Below are 17,485 nucleotides of genomic sequence, written 5' to 3' on the forward strand. Positions count from 1 at the left end.
TGGTCACTGTCCCCTAGAGGCTCTCCCACTGACATTTGATCCACTTGGGCCAACTCATTCCCCAGAACCAGGTCCAAAAGTGCATGTCCTCTCATTAGACTGGAAACACACTCCTGCAGAAAATTATCCTGAACACATTCCAGGAACTCTCACCTCTATTGTCCCTTTGCACTATTCCTATCCCAGTCTATATTTGGATAATTGAAGTCCCCCATTATGATTACTCTATAATTCTCGCACCTCTCTGTAATTCCTTTGCAAATTTGTTGCTCCACATTCCTTCCACTAGTCTAGGTCTACATATTACACCGATCAATGTTATTGCACCTTTTTCATTCCTTTCCTCTAGCCAGAGAGATCTCATTCTTGGCCCCTCTGGAACATCCTCTCTCTCCAGTACTGTAATGCCATCTTTAATCAATACTGCCACTCCCCTCTCCCTCCCCCACCCCACCTTTTCTATCTCTCCTAAACACCTTATACCCCAGAATATGTAATGCCCAGTCCTGCTCTTCTTTGAGCCAAATCTCTGTTACAGCAATATCATAATTCCATTTGTCAACATGTGCCTGCAGTTCACCAATCTTTATTAACTGCACTCCGTGCATTCACATACATGCACATTAGCCTTGATTTAGGCGTTTTTGCTTTCCCCCTTATTCTGACCCCATCTAATGACTTACTATTGCCTACTCTAATTCTATCAAACTCCAAGTGTTAGATGTACTTCCAGGGGTAAAATGCGATGGCAAGAACATGCTGACACAACTCTACCTGCAGAATCAGAAGCGGCCCTACAAAATATCTTGGATCAAGTAAAATGTAGTAGCTTAGAATATGGATTTAGTACGAACACCAAAAAGACAAAAACAATGGTTAGAAGGAATACATTCAATGAAATTAGAGTGAAGATTGAAGTCGACAGTGTCACACTGGAAAAAGTAGATAACTTTATCTATTTAGGACATATGATAACCGAAGATGGCAGATGCAATGCCGAAATTAAGGGGACGATAGGGATAGCCAGAAGTACTTTTGTGAAGATGCATGACGCATTAACAACAAGAAAACTCAAGTTTGTCACGAGGAAAGAACTCATAGGGTGGAATTTTACGCCGGCAGGACTTTACGGTCCAGCCGAAGTCAATGGATTTTTGAATGGCTCTCTGCATTTTAGGTCCTGTCCCTGCCGCAACCGTAAAACTCCGCTCATAAGGTGCTACATTTATATCCACTTTCCTGTATGCATCAGAATCCTGGACAATAAGTAAAGATCTGTGGAAGAAAATAGAGGCCTTGCTTAAAATTCCATATACAGACCATAAGACAAATGAAGAGAGAATCCAACCATTGCCGAGTGCTCCACTATCACCTGGGGGGTTACCACTGACCAGAAACTGAACTGGACAAGCCACATAAATACTGTGGCTACAAGAGCAGGTCAGAGGCTAGGAATCCTGCGGTGAGTAACTCACCTCCTGACCCCCCAAAATCTGTCCACCTTCTACAAGGCACAGGTCAGGATGTGATGGAATACTCCCCTTGAGTGCAGCTCCCACAACACTCAAGAGGCTTGACACCATCCAGGACAAAGCAGCCCACTTGAATGGCACCCCTTCCACAAACGTTCACGCCCTCCACCACCAATGAACAGTGGCAGTAGTGTGTACCATCTATAAGATGCACAGCAGAAACTCACCAATGCTCCTTGGACAGCACCTGATACCATCTAGAAGGAAAAGGACAGCAGATACATGGGAGACCACCACCTGCTAGTTCCCCTTCGAGCCACTCACCATCCCGACTTGGAAATATATCGCCGTTCCTTCACTGTCGCTGGATCAAAATCCTGGAACACCCTCCCTAACTACAATGTAGGTGTACTTACACCACAAGGACTGCAGTGATTCAAGAAGGCAGCTCACCACCACCTTCTCAAGCGAAATTAGGGATGGGCAATAAATGCTGGAAGCCTACATCCAGTAAATGAATAAAAAAACGATGCTTGAAGTTGCAAGAACAAAAAAAACTCTAAAAAGTGACATCCAGAAAAGAAAATGATCAAATGGCTAAAATGTTGACAGGGCTGAAAATCTAGAGGACAAAGTGGAGGGCAGCAGAAAAAGGGTCGGCCAAGACATAGTTGGATGACAAACATCACAAAGTGGTTGCAGACAAGTTACAGTGGATGTGTGAGGATGGTGCAAGACAGAAAAGTGTGACATACTATGACAGCAGAGCTCTTAACACGAGTAGCTGCAAATAACAGCAGCAGTTCCACATAATGTTGAGGTGCAAGCAGTATCTAACATAGCACAGTTGAATGAGTCCACGACTAACACACTCATCACCAGACTAAAGTTCCTTGTGACTAGTACAATGCCTTCTAATTGATCATCATCATCGTCAGCCTTAGAATTCTGTGCCATGTGTCACTTCGAAAACCCTGCTTTTTGCCTTGGCCAGTTCATCGCTTAATGATATTTTGAGTCACATCTGAAGCACCTGTTAACCGTTCCCCAGGGATCCTTGGAGTTCATTCGCCTATTACTGCTATTCCAATCCTGTCTTCTGCTGTGATATCCAAATCTACTAAGGTGCTTTCATCCTCATTCTTCCTGTCTGTATCTCTTCTGTTGTACTGATGCCTGCATCGAATATCTGCTCAATCTCGAAAATCATCAAGTCCTCTATTCTTTGTTCCACCAAGACAGCTGGAAATGACTGCTTCCCCAGGCTTTTTTAAGGTAGCACACATCTGATCCAACAGGAAATCTCTCTTTGAGAGCCAAAACCCAGTTAGAACCAGGAGCCCGTCCATTTGTGACACCTTAGCACAATCCAGCAATTTAAATGCTAGCACTGAACCAGAGATCTCTAAATTGAATTTCTTCAATCTTTTATATAGTCTGTTCAAATCCATGATATATTCCTCCATCTGTCTTTTGAAATCTATCAAAGGCTGAACATGCCTCGTGGGCAGCCTTTTTTTTTGTAAATTTCATCCATGAACCCTAATAGGAAGATCCAAACCTTCATCAATATCCAACTAACAGAGCATCCAGCTCACAAAATACTTTGCTTTGGATTGTATTTTTATTAGGAAGTGACAATGCCAAGGCCATACCTTGTTTCCTCTTTGGTGGGGACGTAACCTGTGTCCACATATTGACTTCATTCTTCCATTGGTCATCTGGATCAGTCTCTGAGAACATCTGAGGGTAATCATACCCTGACAATTTATACTTGCTTTCTGCCATTTTCCACAATGGCCACTAGGATTGTAATCTTCTGTTTGAAAAAAAAATGTTTCCTTAGTTTCCAACCTTCACCTATAGGCCACCATTCTCTGTTACCATGTTACAGTCCTGATAGCCAGTTGGTGAAGGAAGAAACCAGAGCCAGTCTTTATTTGGAATAAGTTTATTCACAGGGTAAATCATTAAAGGTATACCTCCACACATGAGCCCACCCTGTGTCAGTACATGTCTCCTCATACTGGCTCAAGTAAGTATCTAATCAATGCCCTCCCATCTTAATATACTTAACCTCAATTGATAGAATTAACATACGCTGTCCCATTAAACACTCCCAGGGCAGGTACAGCACAAAGTTAGATACAGAGTAAAGCTCCTCTACATTGTCCTGAGTGTGGATAGAGAGCAAGACCTGCTGGTGTAATGAGTGACACCATAATTTATTACCTTGTTAGCACAGACAACGAACACAATGTTCTCCATGTTCCCATGAGGCCCCAATTCTTGCTTCATCTCAGCAAGCCAACTCTCGAGCGCATCGAAGGTGTCCTTCTGTCCAACATCATAGGCAAGGATTACCCCTTGAGTGTCTTTGTAAAACTCATTGCGCACCTGTTACAGACAAAACTATTACTGACAATCAAGCAACCAAGCAGTACTACTGACCTGAGCAGTGGTCATAGGGAACCCGACAGTTGAAAAGTGGACACTATCTTTTGCAGTCCAGGTTAGGGAAGCATTTGGCAACACAAGGCATGGCTAAAATATGAGATTTAGAGCTTTCCCATGACTGGTGACACACAAGGCATAAAAGCATGTGTTTATGTCTGCTTCCATGGCTAGTTTTTCCTGGAACAGGTTGCCAGCCTATCACCAGAAGCTATAGCTTGAGGGCTGCCGCTCCACATCAAGCACGGCTGACCAGGAGACTCTCCCTTTATTACCACCAGGATTTGTAAGTTGTTAATCAACCTGTTTGGCCGTGTTATGAATGCACCTTCTGTGGCCATCAAGGCCTGGAGTGGGATTTGAACTTGGAGCTTCTAGCTCAAAGGCAGGGATGCTAAACACTGCTCCACAAGACCTCCACTAAAACATTAGGCCTTCGAAGTAATGCCTCTTTGTCACCAGCTGTAAGGAAAATGAAGAGTTGTTCTACAAGGATAGGATACAACTGAACAGGATAGCAGCTAATGAACTGACAAAATGGGTACATAGAGAAGTGAAGAGTCATTTAAACCAGGAAGGAAGGGACAGCAAGGGGAATAAAAACAAGACTTAAACATTGGGGCTGTTTTGATTAGAAGGTAAAATGATGATTTGATAAAGATGTTTAAAATTATGGAAGGATAGGTTTAAGCAGATGGAAAGAATGTTTCCATTCTCAAACTGGAGAGATAGTACAAGATTAAATAAGAGAGATTTCAGACTGAGAGCAGGATCACAGAATCAGAGAATTTTAACAGCACAGGAGGCCATTCAGCCCATTGTGTCTGCACCAACTCTCCAAATGAGCATTATGACCTAGTGCCATTGCCCTGCCTTTTCCCCCTACCCCTGCACATTGTTTCTATTCATATAATCATCTAATGCCCTCTTGAATGCCTCGATTGAACCTGCCTCCACCACACTTCCAGGCAGCGCATCCCAGACTTGAACTATTGTGTGAAAAAGATTATTCTCACGTCATATTTGCTTCTTTTGCAAATCACTTTAAATCTGAGCCCCCTCGTTCTTGATCCATTTACAACCGGGAACAACTTCTCCCTATCTACTCTGTCCAGCCCCCTCACGATCTTGAACATCTCTATCAAATCTCCTCTTGGCCACCTTCTCTCCAAGGAGGACAGTCCCAATCTCTCCAATATATCCTCATAGCTGAAGTTTCTCATCCCTGGAACCATTCTTCTAAGCCTCCTCTGCACTCTCTCCAATGTGTTCATATGCTTCTTATGGTGAGGTGCCCAGAACTGTACACAATATTCCAGCTGAGGTCTAACAAGTGTCTTATATAAATTCAACTTAACCTCCTTGCTCTTGTACTCTATGTCCCTATTAATAAAGACCAGGATACTATATGCTTTATTAACTGCTCTCTCCACCTGTCCTGCCACCTTCAATGATCTATACACATATACACCCAAGTCTATCTGCTCCTACACACCCTTCAAAATTTCACCCCTTATTTTATATTGTCTGTCTATGTTCTTCCTACCAAAATGTACCACCTCACACTTCTTTGTATTGAAATTCATCAGCCATCTATCTGCCCACTCCACCAACTTGTCTATGTCTTCCTGAAGTTCCACACCGTTCTCCTTGTAGTTCACAGCACTCCCAAGCTACGTATCATCCACAAACTTTGAAATTCTCCCCTGCACACCAAGATCTAGATCATTAATACATATCAGGAAAAGCAAGGGTCCCAATACTGACCCCTGGGGAACTCCACTACAAACCTTCCTCCAGCCCGAAAAATATCCATTGACCATTACTCTCTTCCTATTTTTCAGCCAATTTTGTATCCATGTTGCTACTGTCCCTTTTATTCCATCAGCAATAAGTTTCTCAAGTATCTCGTGTGACACTGTATCAAATGACTTTTGAAAGTCCATGTACACCACGTCAACAGCATTACCCGCATCGACCTTTTCTGTTACCTCTTCAAAAAACTCCAGCAAGTTAGTTAAGCATGATTTCCCCTTTAGAAATCCACGCTGGCTCTTCCTTATCAACCCATGTTTTTCCATGTGACTGCTAATTCTATCCCGAATAATTGTTTCTAGAATCCTGCCCACCACTGATGTTAAACTGTTTGGTCCACAATTGCTGGGCTTGTCCTTATAACCTTTTTGAACAAGGGCATAATGTTTGCAATTCTCCAGTCCTCTGGCACCTCCCCTGAGTCTAGGGAAGACCGTAAGATTATGGCCAGTGTCCTTGCAATTTCTACTCTCACTTCCTTCAATATTCTTGGATGCATCTCATCCGGTCCCAATGCCTTGTCAACTTTAAGTACTGACCATCTATTCAATATTTCCTCCTTGTCCATTTGGAACTCTTCTAGTGACAGAGTTTCCTCCTCTGTCACCATGGTCTGCGTAGCATCTACCTCCTTGGTAAAGACGGATGCAAAGTATTCATTTAATAACTCAGCCATGGCCCCTTCGTCCGTGTGTAAATTCCCTTTAGGTCCCTAATCGGCCCTACTCCTCCTTTTACCGCCCTTTACTATTTATATGCTCTTTTATGTTGGCTGCCAGTCTTTTCACATAATCGCTCTTCTCTTCTCTTATATGCTTTTTCACCTCCCCTCTGAATCCTCTGTATTCCTCTTGGTTCTCAATTCTATTTTCTACCTAACACCTATCATAAGTGCACTTTTTCTTCTTTATCTTGGTTTCAATCTCCTTTTTCACCCAGGGAGCTCTGGGTTTGTTTGCCCTATCTTTCCCTTTCAATGGAATATATCTTGACCGTGACCAAACCAATTATTTTTTGAAGGTAGCCCATTGTTCAGCTACAGTTTATCCTGCCAATCTTTCGTTCCAGTTTATCTGGCCCAGCTCCGTTCTTGCCCCATCGAAGTCGACTCTTGTCCAGTTAATTATTCTTACTCTGGATTGCCTATCATCCTTTTCTATCATCATCCTACAATGTAAAATACAATGATCACTGTCTCCTAAATGTTCCCCACTGACACTTGGTCTACTTGGCCCACCTCATTTCCAAGAACCAGGATAAGTTTTTTTTTACAAAGAGAACTATGAGGCTTTTAAAGTTATTCACAGAATTAGTGATTAAAGCAGAGATCAGGTCAACATTCAATAATGGGTTAGATAGGTGTTTCATGGAATGGTGGGTATAAGGGAATATGGGAAAAATTTGGGTACGTGGGATTTGGATACTGCTAGTATGGAGAACAAGCACCAACACAGAGTTGTTGGGCTCTACTGCCCATCTCTTGTTACAATACCTGTGTCATTTTAATGTCACAGAATCACATGCCGTGATTTGAAGACCAAGGGAGCTTCAATGGCTACATTTATTCCTTGAACAACACCAAAAACAGATGAATTGGTCATCTCATTACAAGCTGAAAGACCCTGCAATTGCAAACTGGCTGGTACATTTGCCTACATAAGGCTGCCTGTATAAATTTCACTGGCTGGAAAGCACTTTGTCACACTTCGCCGGAGGTGAAAGCAATCATAATAAATGCAAGATCTTTCACTCTCTTACCTACCTCATAAAAGAAAGGATGACCCGCCATATCAAAGATGTTAACTTTAATCTCTCGATCCCTCACCTGCACCCTGAGGGGACAAGAAACAAAAATAAAACCTTCTGGTAAGCAGCTTTGCATTTCTTGTGCTCAATTACACGTGTTGTTCTGCAACATTTATCCAAATCACACCTTCAACCCACACTTTCCCCAAGGCTCCAAGAGACTGGAAACTTCCCAAGGCCTCCCTGTCGGGGGAGTACTTTCCCAGAGCCGTGTGTCTGGAACCTCCCTGTCGGGGGAGTACTTTCCCAGAGCCCTGTGTGTCTGGAACCTCCCTGGCCTGGGGGTACTTTCCCAGGGCCGTGTGTGTCTGGAACCTCCCTGGCCTGGGAGTACTTTCCCAGGGCCCTGTTGTTATGACCACAGCCAGAGTTAATTGCTGCACAAACCAAATCCTAGAGGGAAATTTAGCTTAAGGGCCACAACCTTTTTTTTTGCATTCTGATAACGTATAGGAAACGTGCCGATCTCAGCAGTAAGAGATACAGTAATACTTCTGGGTTTTTTAAAAATTAAAAGTTTTATTAACAAAAAAAAACTTAAGCACACACGATTACAGTTACACAATTAAGGTTAGCCTTACAAAACATTCCCCCAAAAACTCTCTACTTGGTCAAACCCCACAAGTAACCACTTTCTAGGCAACACCCCCTTATAGGTGTTTAAACATGAAATCCAGTAATATTACACAAGGCAAACTGCTGTCGCTTCAATAAAGGTGTACCACATGACCTTTACCCTCTTCCACTCTGCGGTGGAATCCACTTCTGAATAAAACTGCTTACTGCAGCCCAAGACTTTTCTGGCTTGACTGGATGGGTGATTCAAACTGCATCCTCTCCCAGCCCAGAGCTTCAGCTATCTCAACAGCTCCAGCTATCCCCAGCCATCTCGAGCTCAACAGCTAAAAAAACAGCTATCCACAGTAACTCTAATATACCTTTTTTCCCTTTCATCTCAGTCCCATTGTTCTCTCACCCCTTTGAAACTCAAACCCTTCCAAATGTAAGTTCTTTCATGTTTACACCTTATTTTTGCTTTCGGGTCAATAAATATCATATCCGCACTACTTGTTTACCTATCAACTCCTACAAGATGCAAACATTTTCCTTCTTACCTCTGACTCCCCTTTGATATTCAAATCACCTCTCAACTTATTTAAAAATGCAAATGTTAGATCGAACCGATTTACTTGTACCTCAACTTAACGCCTCTATCCTTTCATGTTTCCAAACATGAAACCTGACTCCTATCAAACTCTAGGCCGGTTTAATTAAATCACACAGACACACCCAGTTTTCTTTACAAAATAACATAATATTCCCCAAAATATCTTTTTAAAAATCACATGGAAAGTGAAGCTAATTCCCACAGTTAAACTTCACTGAGTGAGATGAACATCCTGGATTTTGTCCTGGATTTTTAATGATCAAATGGTAGTAATTGAATTATTGATGTGAGCAAAACCCAGGCCTTTAATATATTTTAAATATACTCCATAACAATAAACATTGGTAAGAATATTGTGTTAGTCTGCAGCGTTAACTGACTGGAATTAATAACAGGCAGAGACAATGAGTTGTTTATTCAGTTTTTGAGTGAGCAACCAAATCTTACTAAATACACCTTTCCCATTGTTATCTTTGTTGTATTTCTTTAGTCATTTGGTAGTACAGAACTTGAGTATTGCTGAAAAAAAGATACAGTTTTTGTTGAAGTTTTTTCTTGCACTCATCAGTACAACTTGCAAGAAAATGCCAATTTTAGGGGAAACAACATATTTATAGTGTATGAGAAGAGAATGCTGATTGTTTGGAATGTGGACTCTGATTGGTAGAGGCATTGCCATTGAGAATGCACCAGTTGATGGTGACTGACAGTTAACTGCCAAGTGTTGTTTGAAATTTAAACCAGGCAGTTTGACTCTGATTAGTCAAGGCATTACCCTGAGGAATGAACCAGTGAATGGTTGTCACTTACTTTTGTTTAGCTGAGACAAGTGCAATGTGTGTACATGTTCTTTCTGTCTGCAAAGAACGGGGCCCTGTGCATTAATGTATGCAGCCTCCAGTACATGCAAATGCGCCACACTGCAAGCCCAACTGACAATCTTAAATCAGTTGTCAGTGTAATTTTTAGCACACTGAGGATTATTTAGCAAATATTGTCCAATCACAGAATCGCATCAAATGTTAGACACTTTGTTTTGAGTTTTGCAATCACGAGCTGGTTGGATACGGTCCGTACCTTGCCCATTGCAAACATCGGAAGGCACATGCTGTTTGATACGATCCGCCAGTCTTTGGGACCTACAGCCTACCATCACAATGGCACTAAAATTCATACACATTACGAATTTTTGTGATAGGCAGAATGTCTTTTTGGCTTGACTGCAGCATCCTGTTAGTGGTGAATACCACTCGTGTTGCTACTGCATAGTAGCAGCGTAAAACAGCTAGCTTCACCTATTGCTCAATTTTTTGAGATACCTTGCTCTTTCAGGGTAAACTGAGGTAGTTGGGCACTTTTCAGAGCTGAAAGTGATGGCCTTGGACCTGTTCATGAGTTTGCGCAATATACAACCTGCAATGATCTGATCAGGGTAGTCATTATCCCACAGGATGTCTCTGATGCGCCCTATTTCAGCATAAAGCTTGTATGGTGAACAAATGGCTCAGCCGTATTTACAAGGTTGCCAATAAGGCCGATCTTCTAGCACATAGAAGTGTAAGAATCCCAACGCGTGTATTGACCAGTGAAGGTAGGCTTGTGGTAGATCATGGTCGAGAACTCCCTGGCAGATTTCTCAACTAGTAAGTCAAGTAAAGGGAGTTAATTTGACTGCTCCATTTCAAAGGTGAATTTGAGCGCAAGATGGAGCCCATTAAGGCATGCAAGCAAATGATTACATGCAGCTGCAGATTTAAATATAGCCAACATATCATCCACGTATCGGAAATATGCGAGGAGTAGGAGGTTAACTGTCATTCCAAAGACACATTTCTCGTGGAACCCAACAAAGATGTTTGCACCAGCTGGGCCTAGAAGGGATCCCATGGCAACATCGTCTATTTGGGCATACATGGTGTCATTACTCAACTGCATGAGTTGCCAAGTTCATAAGTTCAATGAATACTGATTCACACAATGGTGGTGGGTCTAGATCCCCATGATACACTGCTGCAGCACAAATATCCATGGCTCCCTTAAGTGGAATATTGGTGAATAGGCTAGCAATGTCAAATGAGCACATGGACACAGCAATGCTATCGATATGCAAGTTCTGGATGGCCTTCACAAATGTGAAGGAATCCTTCACCATGTATCAGGAAAAGCTGCTCAAAACCAGTCATAACAACTCACCCAACCATTTGGCCATTTCGTGTTGTGCAGAAATGGTCATGGGTAAGGTAGGGTGTAAAGGGACATCACTATTGTGTCTTGGGCGGCCCATACATACAACAGATGCAGCAAGCCGCGAGGACAAACCCTGTCATATATATCACATGGCTCATCACTCTTTCACAAGTCCAGTAAGTGTTTTTTTTTAGCTTCCTTTCGAGCAAGGATGTCCGATCATGTTGAGCAGCAGGTCCAATGGATACAAATTTGGACCTGTCGTTAAGAATGGTGTGCATTTTGTTATATAGTCACGCTTGTTAAGGATGACTATTCCTGTCCCTTTGTCAGATTTACTACGTGTATCAAAAACAGAAAATGCTGGAAAAACTCAGCAAGTCTAACAGCATCTGTCGAGAGAAAGACAGAGTTAACATTTTGAATCCGTATGACTCTTCTTCAGAGCTCAGTCTCCAGTGGCGTACCACAGGGATCTGTGCTGGGTCCCCTATTATTCGTCATTTATATAAACGACATAGATGACTATGTAGGGGGTAGGATTAGTAAGTTTGCGGATGACACAAAGATTGGCCGGGTGGTTAACAGTGAGGTTGAGTGTCTTAGGCTACAGGAAGATATAGATAGGATGGTCAAATGGGCAGATAAGTGGCAGATGGAATTTAACTCTGAAAAGTGTGAGTTGATACACTTTGAAAGGAGTAATTTGACAAGGAAGTATTCAATGAACAGCATGACACTAGGAAGTTCTGAGGAACAAAGGGACCTTGGCGTGTGTGTCCATAGATCTCTGAAGGTGGAGGGGCATGTTAGTGGGTGGTGAAAAAGGCATATGGGACACTTGCCTTTATCAATCAAGGCATAGATTACAAAAGTAGGGAGGTCATGTTGGAGTTGTATAGAGCCTTGGTGAGGCCACAGCTGGAGTACTGTGTGCAGTTCTGGTCGCCACGTTATAGGAAGGATGTGTTTGCACTGGAGGGAGTGCAGAGGAGATTCACCAGGGTATTGCCTGGGATGAAACATTTAAGTTATGAAGAGAGGTTGGATAGACTTGGGTTGTTTTTCGTCAGAGCAGAGAAGACTGAGGGACGACCTGATCGAGGTATACATGAGGAGCATGGACAGGGTGGATAGGGAGCAGCTGTTCCCCTTAGTTGAAGGGTCAGTCACTTGGGGACACAAGTTCAAGGTGAGGGGCAGAAGGTTTAGGGGGGATGTAAGGAAAACCTTTTTACCCAGAGGGTGGTGACAGTCTGGAATGCGCTGCCTGGGAGGGTGGTGGAGGCCGGTTGCCTCACATCCTTTAAAAAGTACCTGGATGAGCACTTGGTACGTCATAACATTCAAGGCTATGGGCCAAGTGCTGGTAAATGGGATTAGGTAGGTAGGTCAGGTGTTTCTCACATGTCGGTGCAGACTCGATGGGCCGAAGGGCCTCTTCTGCGATGTGAGATTCTGTGATTCTGTGTATGTCCAGGTTGGTCTTAAGGCCTCGCAACACTACGACGTCCATCTGCAGATAATATGCTTCCAAAATGCTTGAGCATTCGATCTGGTTAACTGTATTAAACTTTTGACAGTGCTGAAAGACATTGGAATAAACTGGAGAGATAGATGACTCATAAGAAATTTGTACATGGAACAAACAGCAACAGGGAAAGTAGCCAACAGGGAGTCCAAACCATGTGTAATTGGAAGAATAGTTCAACACAGGTGTTGCTTATCACCAGTCCTCTTTAACATCTATGCAGAAGTAATGATCAAAGAAATGTCTGAAGACACAGAATCTGGTGCTAAGATTGGGAGGGTGAATGATAATATCAGTTAGATTTGCAGATGACAAAGCATTTGTAGCAAGCCACAGAAGGAGGATTACATGAATTAGTAGATAGACTAGCCACTGCAGCTATGTACTTTGGAATGAAAATGAACATTGGCATAATAAAAGAGAATGCTTCCTTAAATATGGAAACCAAAACTGCGCACAGTAAACCAGGTGTAGTCTCACCAAAGCAATTGTAGCAAGAGTTCTTTATTCCTGGACTCTCATCCCCTAGCAATAAAGGCCAACATGTCATTTACCTTCCTAATTTCTTGCTGCGCTTGCATGCTAACTTTGTGTTCCTTGTACGAGCACAGCCAAGTCTCTTTGAACATCAATATTTATAAGTTTCACACCTTTTTAAAAAAATTTGTTTTTCTATTCTTACGACCAAAGTGAATAACCTCACACTTCCCCACATTACACTCCATCTGCCATCTTGTTGCTTACTCATTGACCTGTCCATATCTCTTTTCAGCCTCTCTGTCCTCCTCACAACTTACATTTCCACCCAGCTTTGTACCATCAGTAAACTTAGAAACATTACTCTGTCGGAGTCATTAATATCGATTGTAAATAGCTGAGGCCCCAGCACTGATCCTTGAGGCACTCCACTAGTTATAGCTTTCCAACTTGAAAATGCCCCATTTATCCCTACTCCTTACTTCCTGTCCATTAACCAATCCTCTATCCATGCTAATATATTACCCCCAACTCCAGGAGCCCTTTCTTGCCTATTAACCTCTTGTCTGGCACTTTATCGAATGCCTGTTGGAAATCTACTGGTTCCCCTTTATCTACCCTACAAGTTACATTCTCAAAAAACTCTAATAAATTTGACGAACATGGTTTCCCTTTCGTAAAACCATGTTATGTCTGATCACACTATGATTTTCTACGTGCATTGTTAAGACTTCCTTAATAATTGATTCCAGCACTTTCCCTCTCAATTTCTAATTTCACTTTTCTCTTAGGCTGAATAAGGCTGTCCACAAGCTCAGCATTCTATTCCACCCTATGCCGAGTTTCTAATCCAATATCTACCCGTTCCCAAGGCCATCTCCAGAACACTGTGTACACCTGTTCCTACCTTGGCCCCTTAATGACTCATGATCATTAACTCCAGACTCAACTCTTCCAATACTCTCTTCGCGGGCCTCCTGTGCTGTACCCTTCTGTAAACTTCAGCTCATCCAAATACTGCTGTGCGTATCCCAACCTATACCAAGTCCCATTCACTTAACACACCTATGCTTGTAGACCTACCCTGCCTCCCCTTTATCCAACATATTAAATTTTACATTTTTTTCCTCATCACCATGGCCTTGCCCTTCCTTCTGATTCTGGCACTTTCATGCATCCCATTCCCCCTTCTCGTCCTCAACCATGCTAACAGACCTTGGAACTCCCTCCCCAAATCTCTCCGCCTCCCTCCCACCTCCCTCAACCCCAAATAAATCTTTTCAGTTCCTGGCACTATACCCCCTCAGGAAAGGTGCTGCATTAACATTCCATACGAGGAACATCTGCAGGGGCAAATGGACAGACTCTCTCACGCCTGTCAAGAGTCTGGTTTGACCATTAGCATCAGGAAGATAAATGTCATGGTCCAGGATGCTGCCATACTGCCATCTATCAGCATTGACAATGTGACACTGGAGGTTGTTGATAGTTTTGTATATTTAGGCTCCACAATCATCCACAATCTGTTGCATGATCTTGAAATCAACACATACGTCACAAAAGCCAGAGCTATTATGTCCAAGCTGAGTAAGAGAGTGTGGAACAGCAGCAATCTGACTGAGAACACAAAACTGCGAGTCTAACAAGCCTCCATACTCAGTGCACTCCTCTACAGTGGAGAGACCTGGATAACATATGCTAGGCAGGAGAAAAGGCTCAACAGTTTCCACCTTCATTGTCTCAGACATATCCTCGGCATCTCTTGGCAGAACAAGGTCACCAACTCAGAGGGTCTGAAGCATGCTAATTCCATCAGCATACACTCATTGTTAAACCATTGTGGGTGCTGGCTAGGCCACATTCATCAATGGATGACAGCCGTATACCCAAAGACTTGCTGCACGGTGAACTGGCCACTGAGTCAAGACTTACTGGATGTCCATTCCTCTGCTACAAGTACACCTGCAAGGCATGAAAATGACAGACAGTGACACTGACAACTGGAAGGCAGTCGCAAACAGCCATGACTTCTGGAGGCTAATTGTTCGGAGGGACATTGGAAGAGGTGAGCAGAAACAACAGAGAAAACAGAGGCCAGTGAATCGTGCACCTTCTCAGGCAACTGTCTTCCTCTGCAGCAAATGTGACAGAGACTGCCATACTAGTGTGAGGCTCCTGAGACACACCAGGAGATGCTTAACACAGGGTTGACCACCACAGTGCAAACCATTGTCTTACGAGACAGAAGGCTGCCACCACCCCAGGAAAGACATATTTGCCTAGGATGGGGTGCAGCACAAATTCACCAGATTGATGCTGGGGCTGAAAACGTTACAGAAACTAGGCTTGTGTTCCCTTGAATATAGACGGTTGAGGGGTGACCTGATGAGTTAAAATGATCAAGTATTTCTGTGGTGGGGAAATCCAGAACAGGGGACACAAATTTAAAATTAGAGCTAGGCAGTTCAGGAGTAATGTCAGGAAGCACTTCTTCACACAAAGGGTAACAGAAATCAGATAGACTCTCCCCATAAAGACTGTGGATACTGGAGGTCAATTGGAGCTTTCAAGACTGGGACTGATAGATTTTTATTGATGTTGGTCAACGTTTTCTCTAACTTCCATTTGCCGTGTGTAGCTGGCTTGTTGCACTGTGCAGTTCCTTTAAGATTGACATGCAGGCACACATGCACATCTTAAAGGAAACATTGCTTGTGCGTGGTCAGTTTGTTCCCTGCACAGCACATTCTTTTGCTGCACCAATGCAGCTAAGAGGGAACATTGGTAAGGGTATCAAGAAATATGGGCCTGAATCTTCCAGTCAGCATGCGGGGGTGGGCCCGACACACCAACGCGTAAAATAACGCGCGATGACGACAGGCATGCGTCCCAACATCACCGCGTGTCATCCAAATATTTCGTACGGCGGGCACGCGCCCGTCAAACTTTCAACCGCCTATTAAGGCCATTAAAAAATTAATTAAGCTTGTTAAGAACCCTGCCCATCCAACCTTAAGGTTAGCGGGCAGGCGAAGAGCCCAAACGGCCTTCGTGTTTTTCAGGAAACCTCATCCAGGGCAGGATGAGGTTTCCTTGAAGCTTTTATAAAATAAATAAATAAATTTTCCTAACTTAACCAACATGTCCCAGCTCATGTGACACTGTCACATGAGAGAATATGTTTAAGTAAATTTTTACTTTATTTATTAAAAAGTTTTCTAATCCATTCAATCTCCGAGGCAGCTCTGTGCCTCATGGAGATTGCTGCGCTCTTGCGTGCGCGAAAGAGCGCAGGCCCCAACTCTCCCTCCTCCCCCCCCCCACCGCTCAGGTAGCACTGAGCTCTACCGGCCGCGCGTTACGCTGGGCAGGCCTTAATTGGCCCGCCTGTGTAAAATGGCGGCGCGCAGCCGATTGCGGGCGGCGATTGGCTCCGTGCCTGCCCCCACCCACCCACCCACCATAGGAAAAATTTTCCCCATGAAGTTAAAACGGGAAATAGATGAGGTACAGATCAAATCGAATGCTTTAGGTGCTGAATGCCCCACTCCTGCTTTCGACTTGGTTTCCAGTCACCTCCAACTATCTCCACAATCCCCACTACCAGGCCCCCAGCCTCACTCCAACCTCTCCCTTCTTGTCTCAGCATCATTTTTCCCAATGCCTCTTTCTCTTTTCACATTGTGGAACTTTATATTAAAGGCACTTAACAAATGCAACTGTATTACTCCTAATTATATTAGCAGCTTATAACAGGACACTGATTGCTCTGCTGTCTAACCCAGGGCACTCAAGCTAATTCGAGCACCCAAACTCCACGCAAGCTGTGAGTAACCAGATCAGCAAAGAATGGGAATGGGACTGGGGGAAGGGATGGTGAGCATGTGGTGAGGTGGGGGATGGAGGCATGCATGGGGGAAAGTTTCTTGATTTCTGTGACTGGGGGAAAGTATCTCTAAGCCCATTTCAAATCAGTAAGAGTAACAATCCATTACCTACCTATTTATTAATATTCAAAAAAATTACAAGCAAAACCAGATCACTGAAAATGGGAGGAAAATTAGCACAGTACGTACTTTGTAACTCCATAGTCAATTCCGATAGTTGCCAAATATTTTGGGACAAACCTTTTCTCACAGTATCGTTTAATGATACAGCTCTGGAAAAAAAGCACAATTAGTGTCAGCAATTTCATCTACACTAAAAAAAGCAACACTTGCCTGAGCCATGCTAAACTGAAAGGATTCTATCTCCAGCCTGTGCTCAGTTAGTTGATCTCACCCAGTGTGATGCTGAGCCCCACACGGAGCTGAAAGTGCCCAGGCTCCGTCTCCAGTCTGTACTCATTACCCAGTGACTCCAGCGTGTGTGTGTGGGGATGTCAGGAAAGGGTGGGATCAGTTTTGGCAATGATGTCTCCTATCATCCACTTATCCTGTGGTTGGGTGCAATGGCACACTTCAATATAATAATGTCTCTGTGTTTCCATGCCACCCTCACCCTCCAAGAACCTGCACCCAACTTTCACTAATGCATCTGCAAGAATTTTATGTTTGTAAAGTTTAACAATATCAT

General features: G+C 43.3%; 1 protein-coding gene across 3 annotated transcripts in view; it reads right to left on the bottom strand.

The window, feature by feature from the left end:
* Positions 1–17,485, bottom strand: part of dnajc27 (DnaJ (Hsp40) homolog, subfamily C, member 27) — a 33,841-nt gene that overhangs the window by 8,482 nt on the left and 7,874 nt on the right. For all 3 annotated transcript variants that reach the window (XM_078557525.1, XM_078557528.1, XM_078557527.1), the window contains exons 2-4: positions 16,987–17,069; positions 7,504–7,573; positions 3,705–3,869 (exon numbers count right to left, since the gene is read on the bottom strand). In XM_078557525.1, the coding sequence (XP_078413651.1) occupies positions 3,705–3,869; positions 7,504–7,573; positions 16,987–17,069 (318 nt within the window). The remainder of the gene's footprint in view (positions 1–3,704; positions 3,870–7,503; positions 7,574–16,986; positions 17,070–17,485) is intronic.

The sequence above is a fragment of the Cetorhinus maximus genome, chromosome 14 (assembly GCF_964194155.1).
Source record: "Cetorhinus maximus chromosome 14, sCetMax3.hap1.1, whole genome shotgun sequence".
Lineage (NCBI taxonomy): Eukaryota > Metazoa > Chordata > Chondrichthyes > Lamniformes > Cetorhinidae > Cetorhinus > Cetorhinus maximus.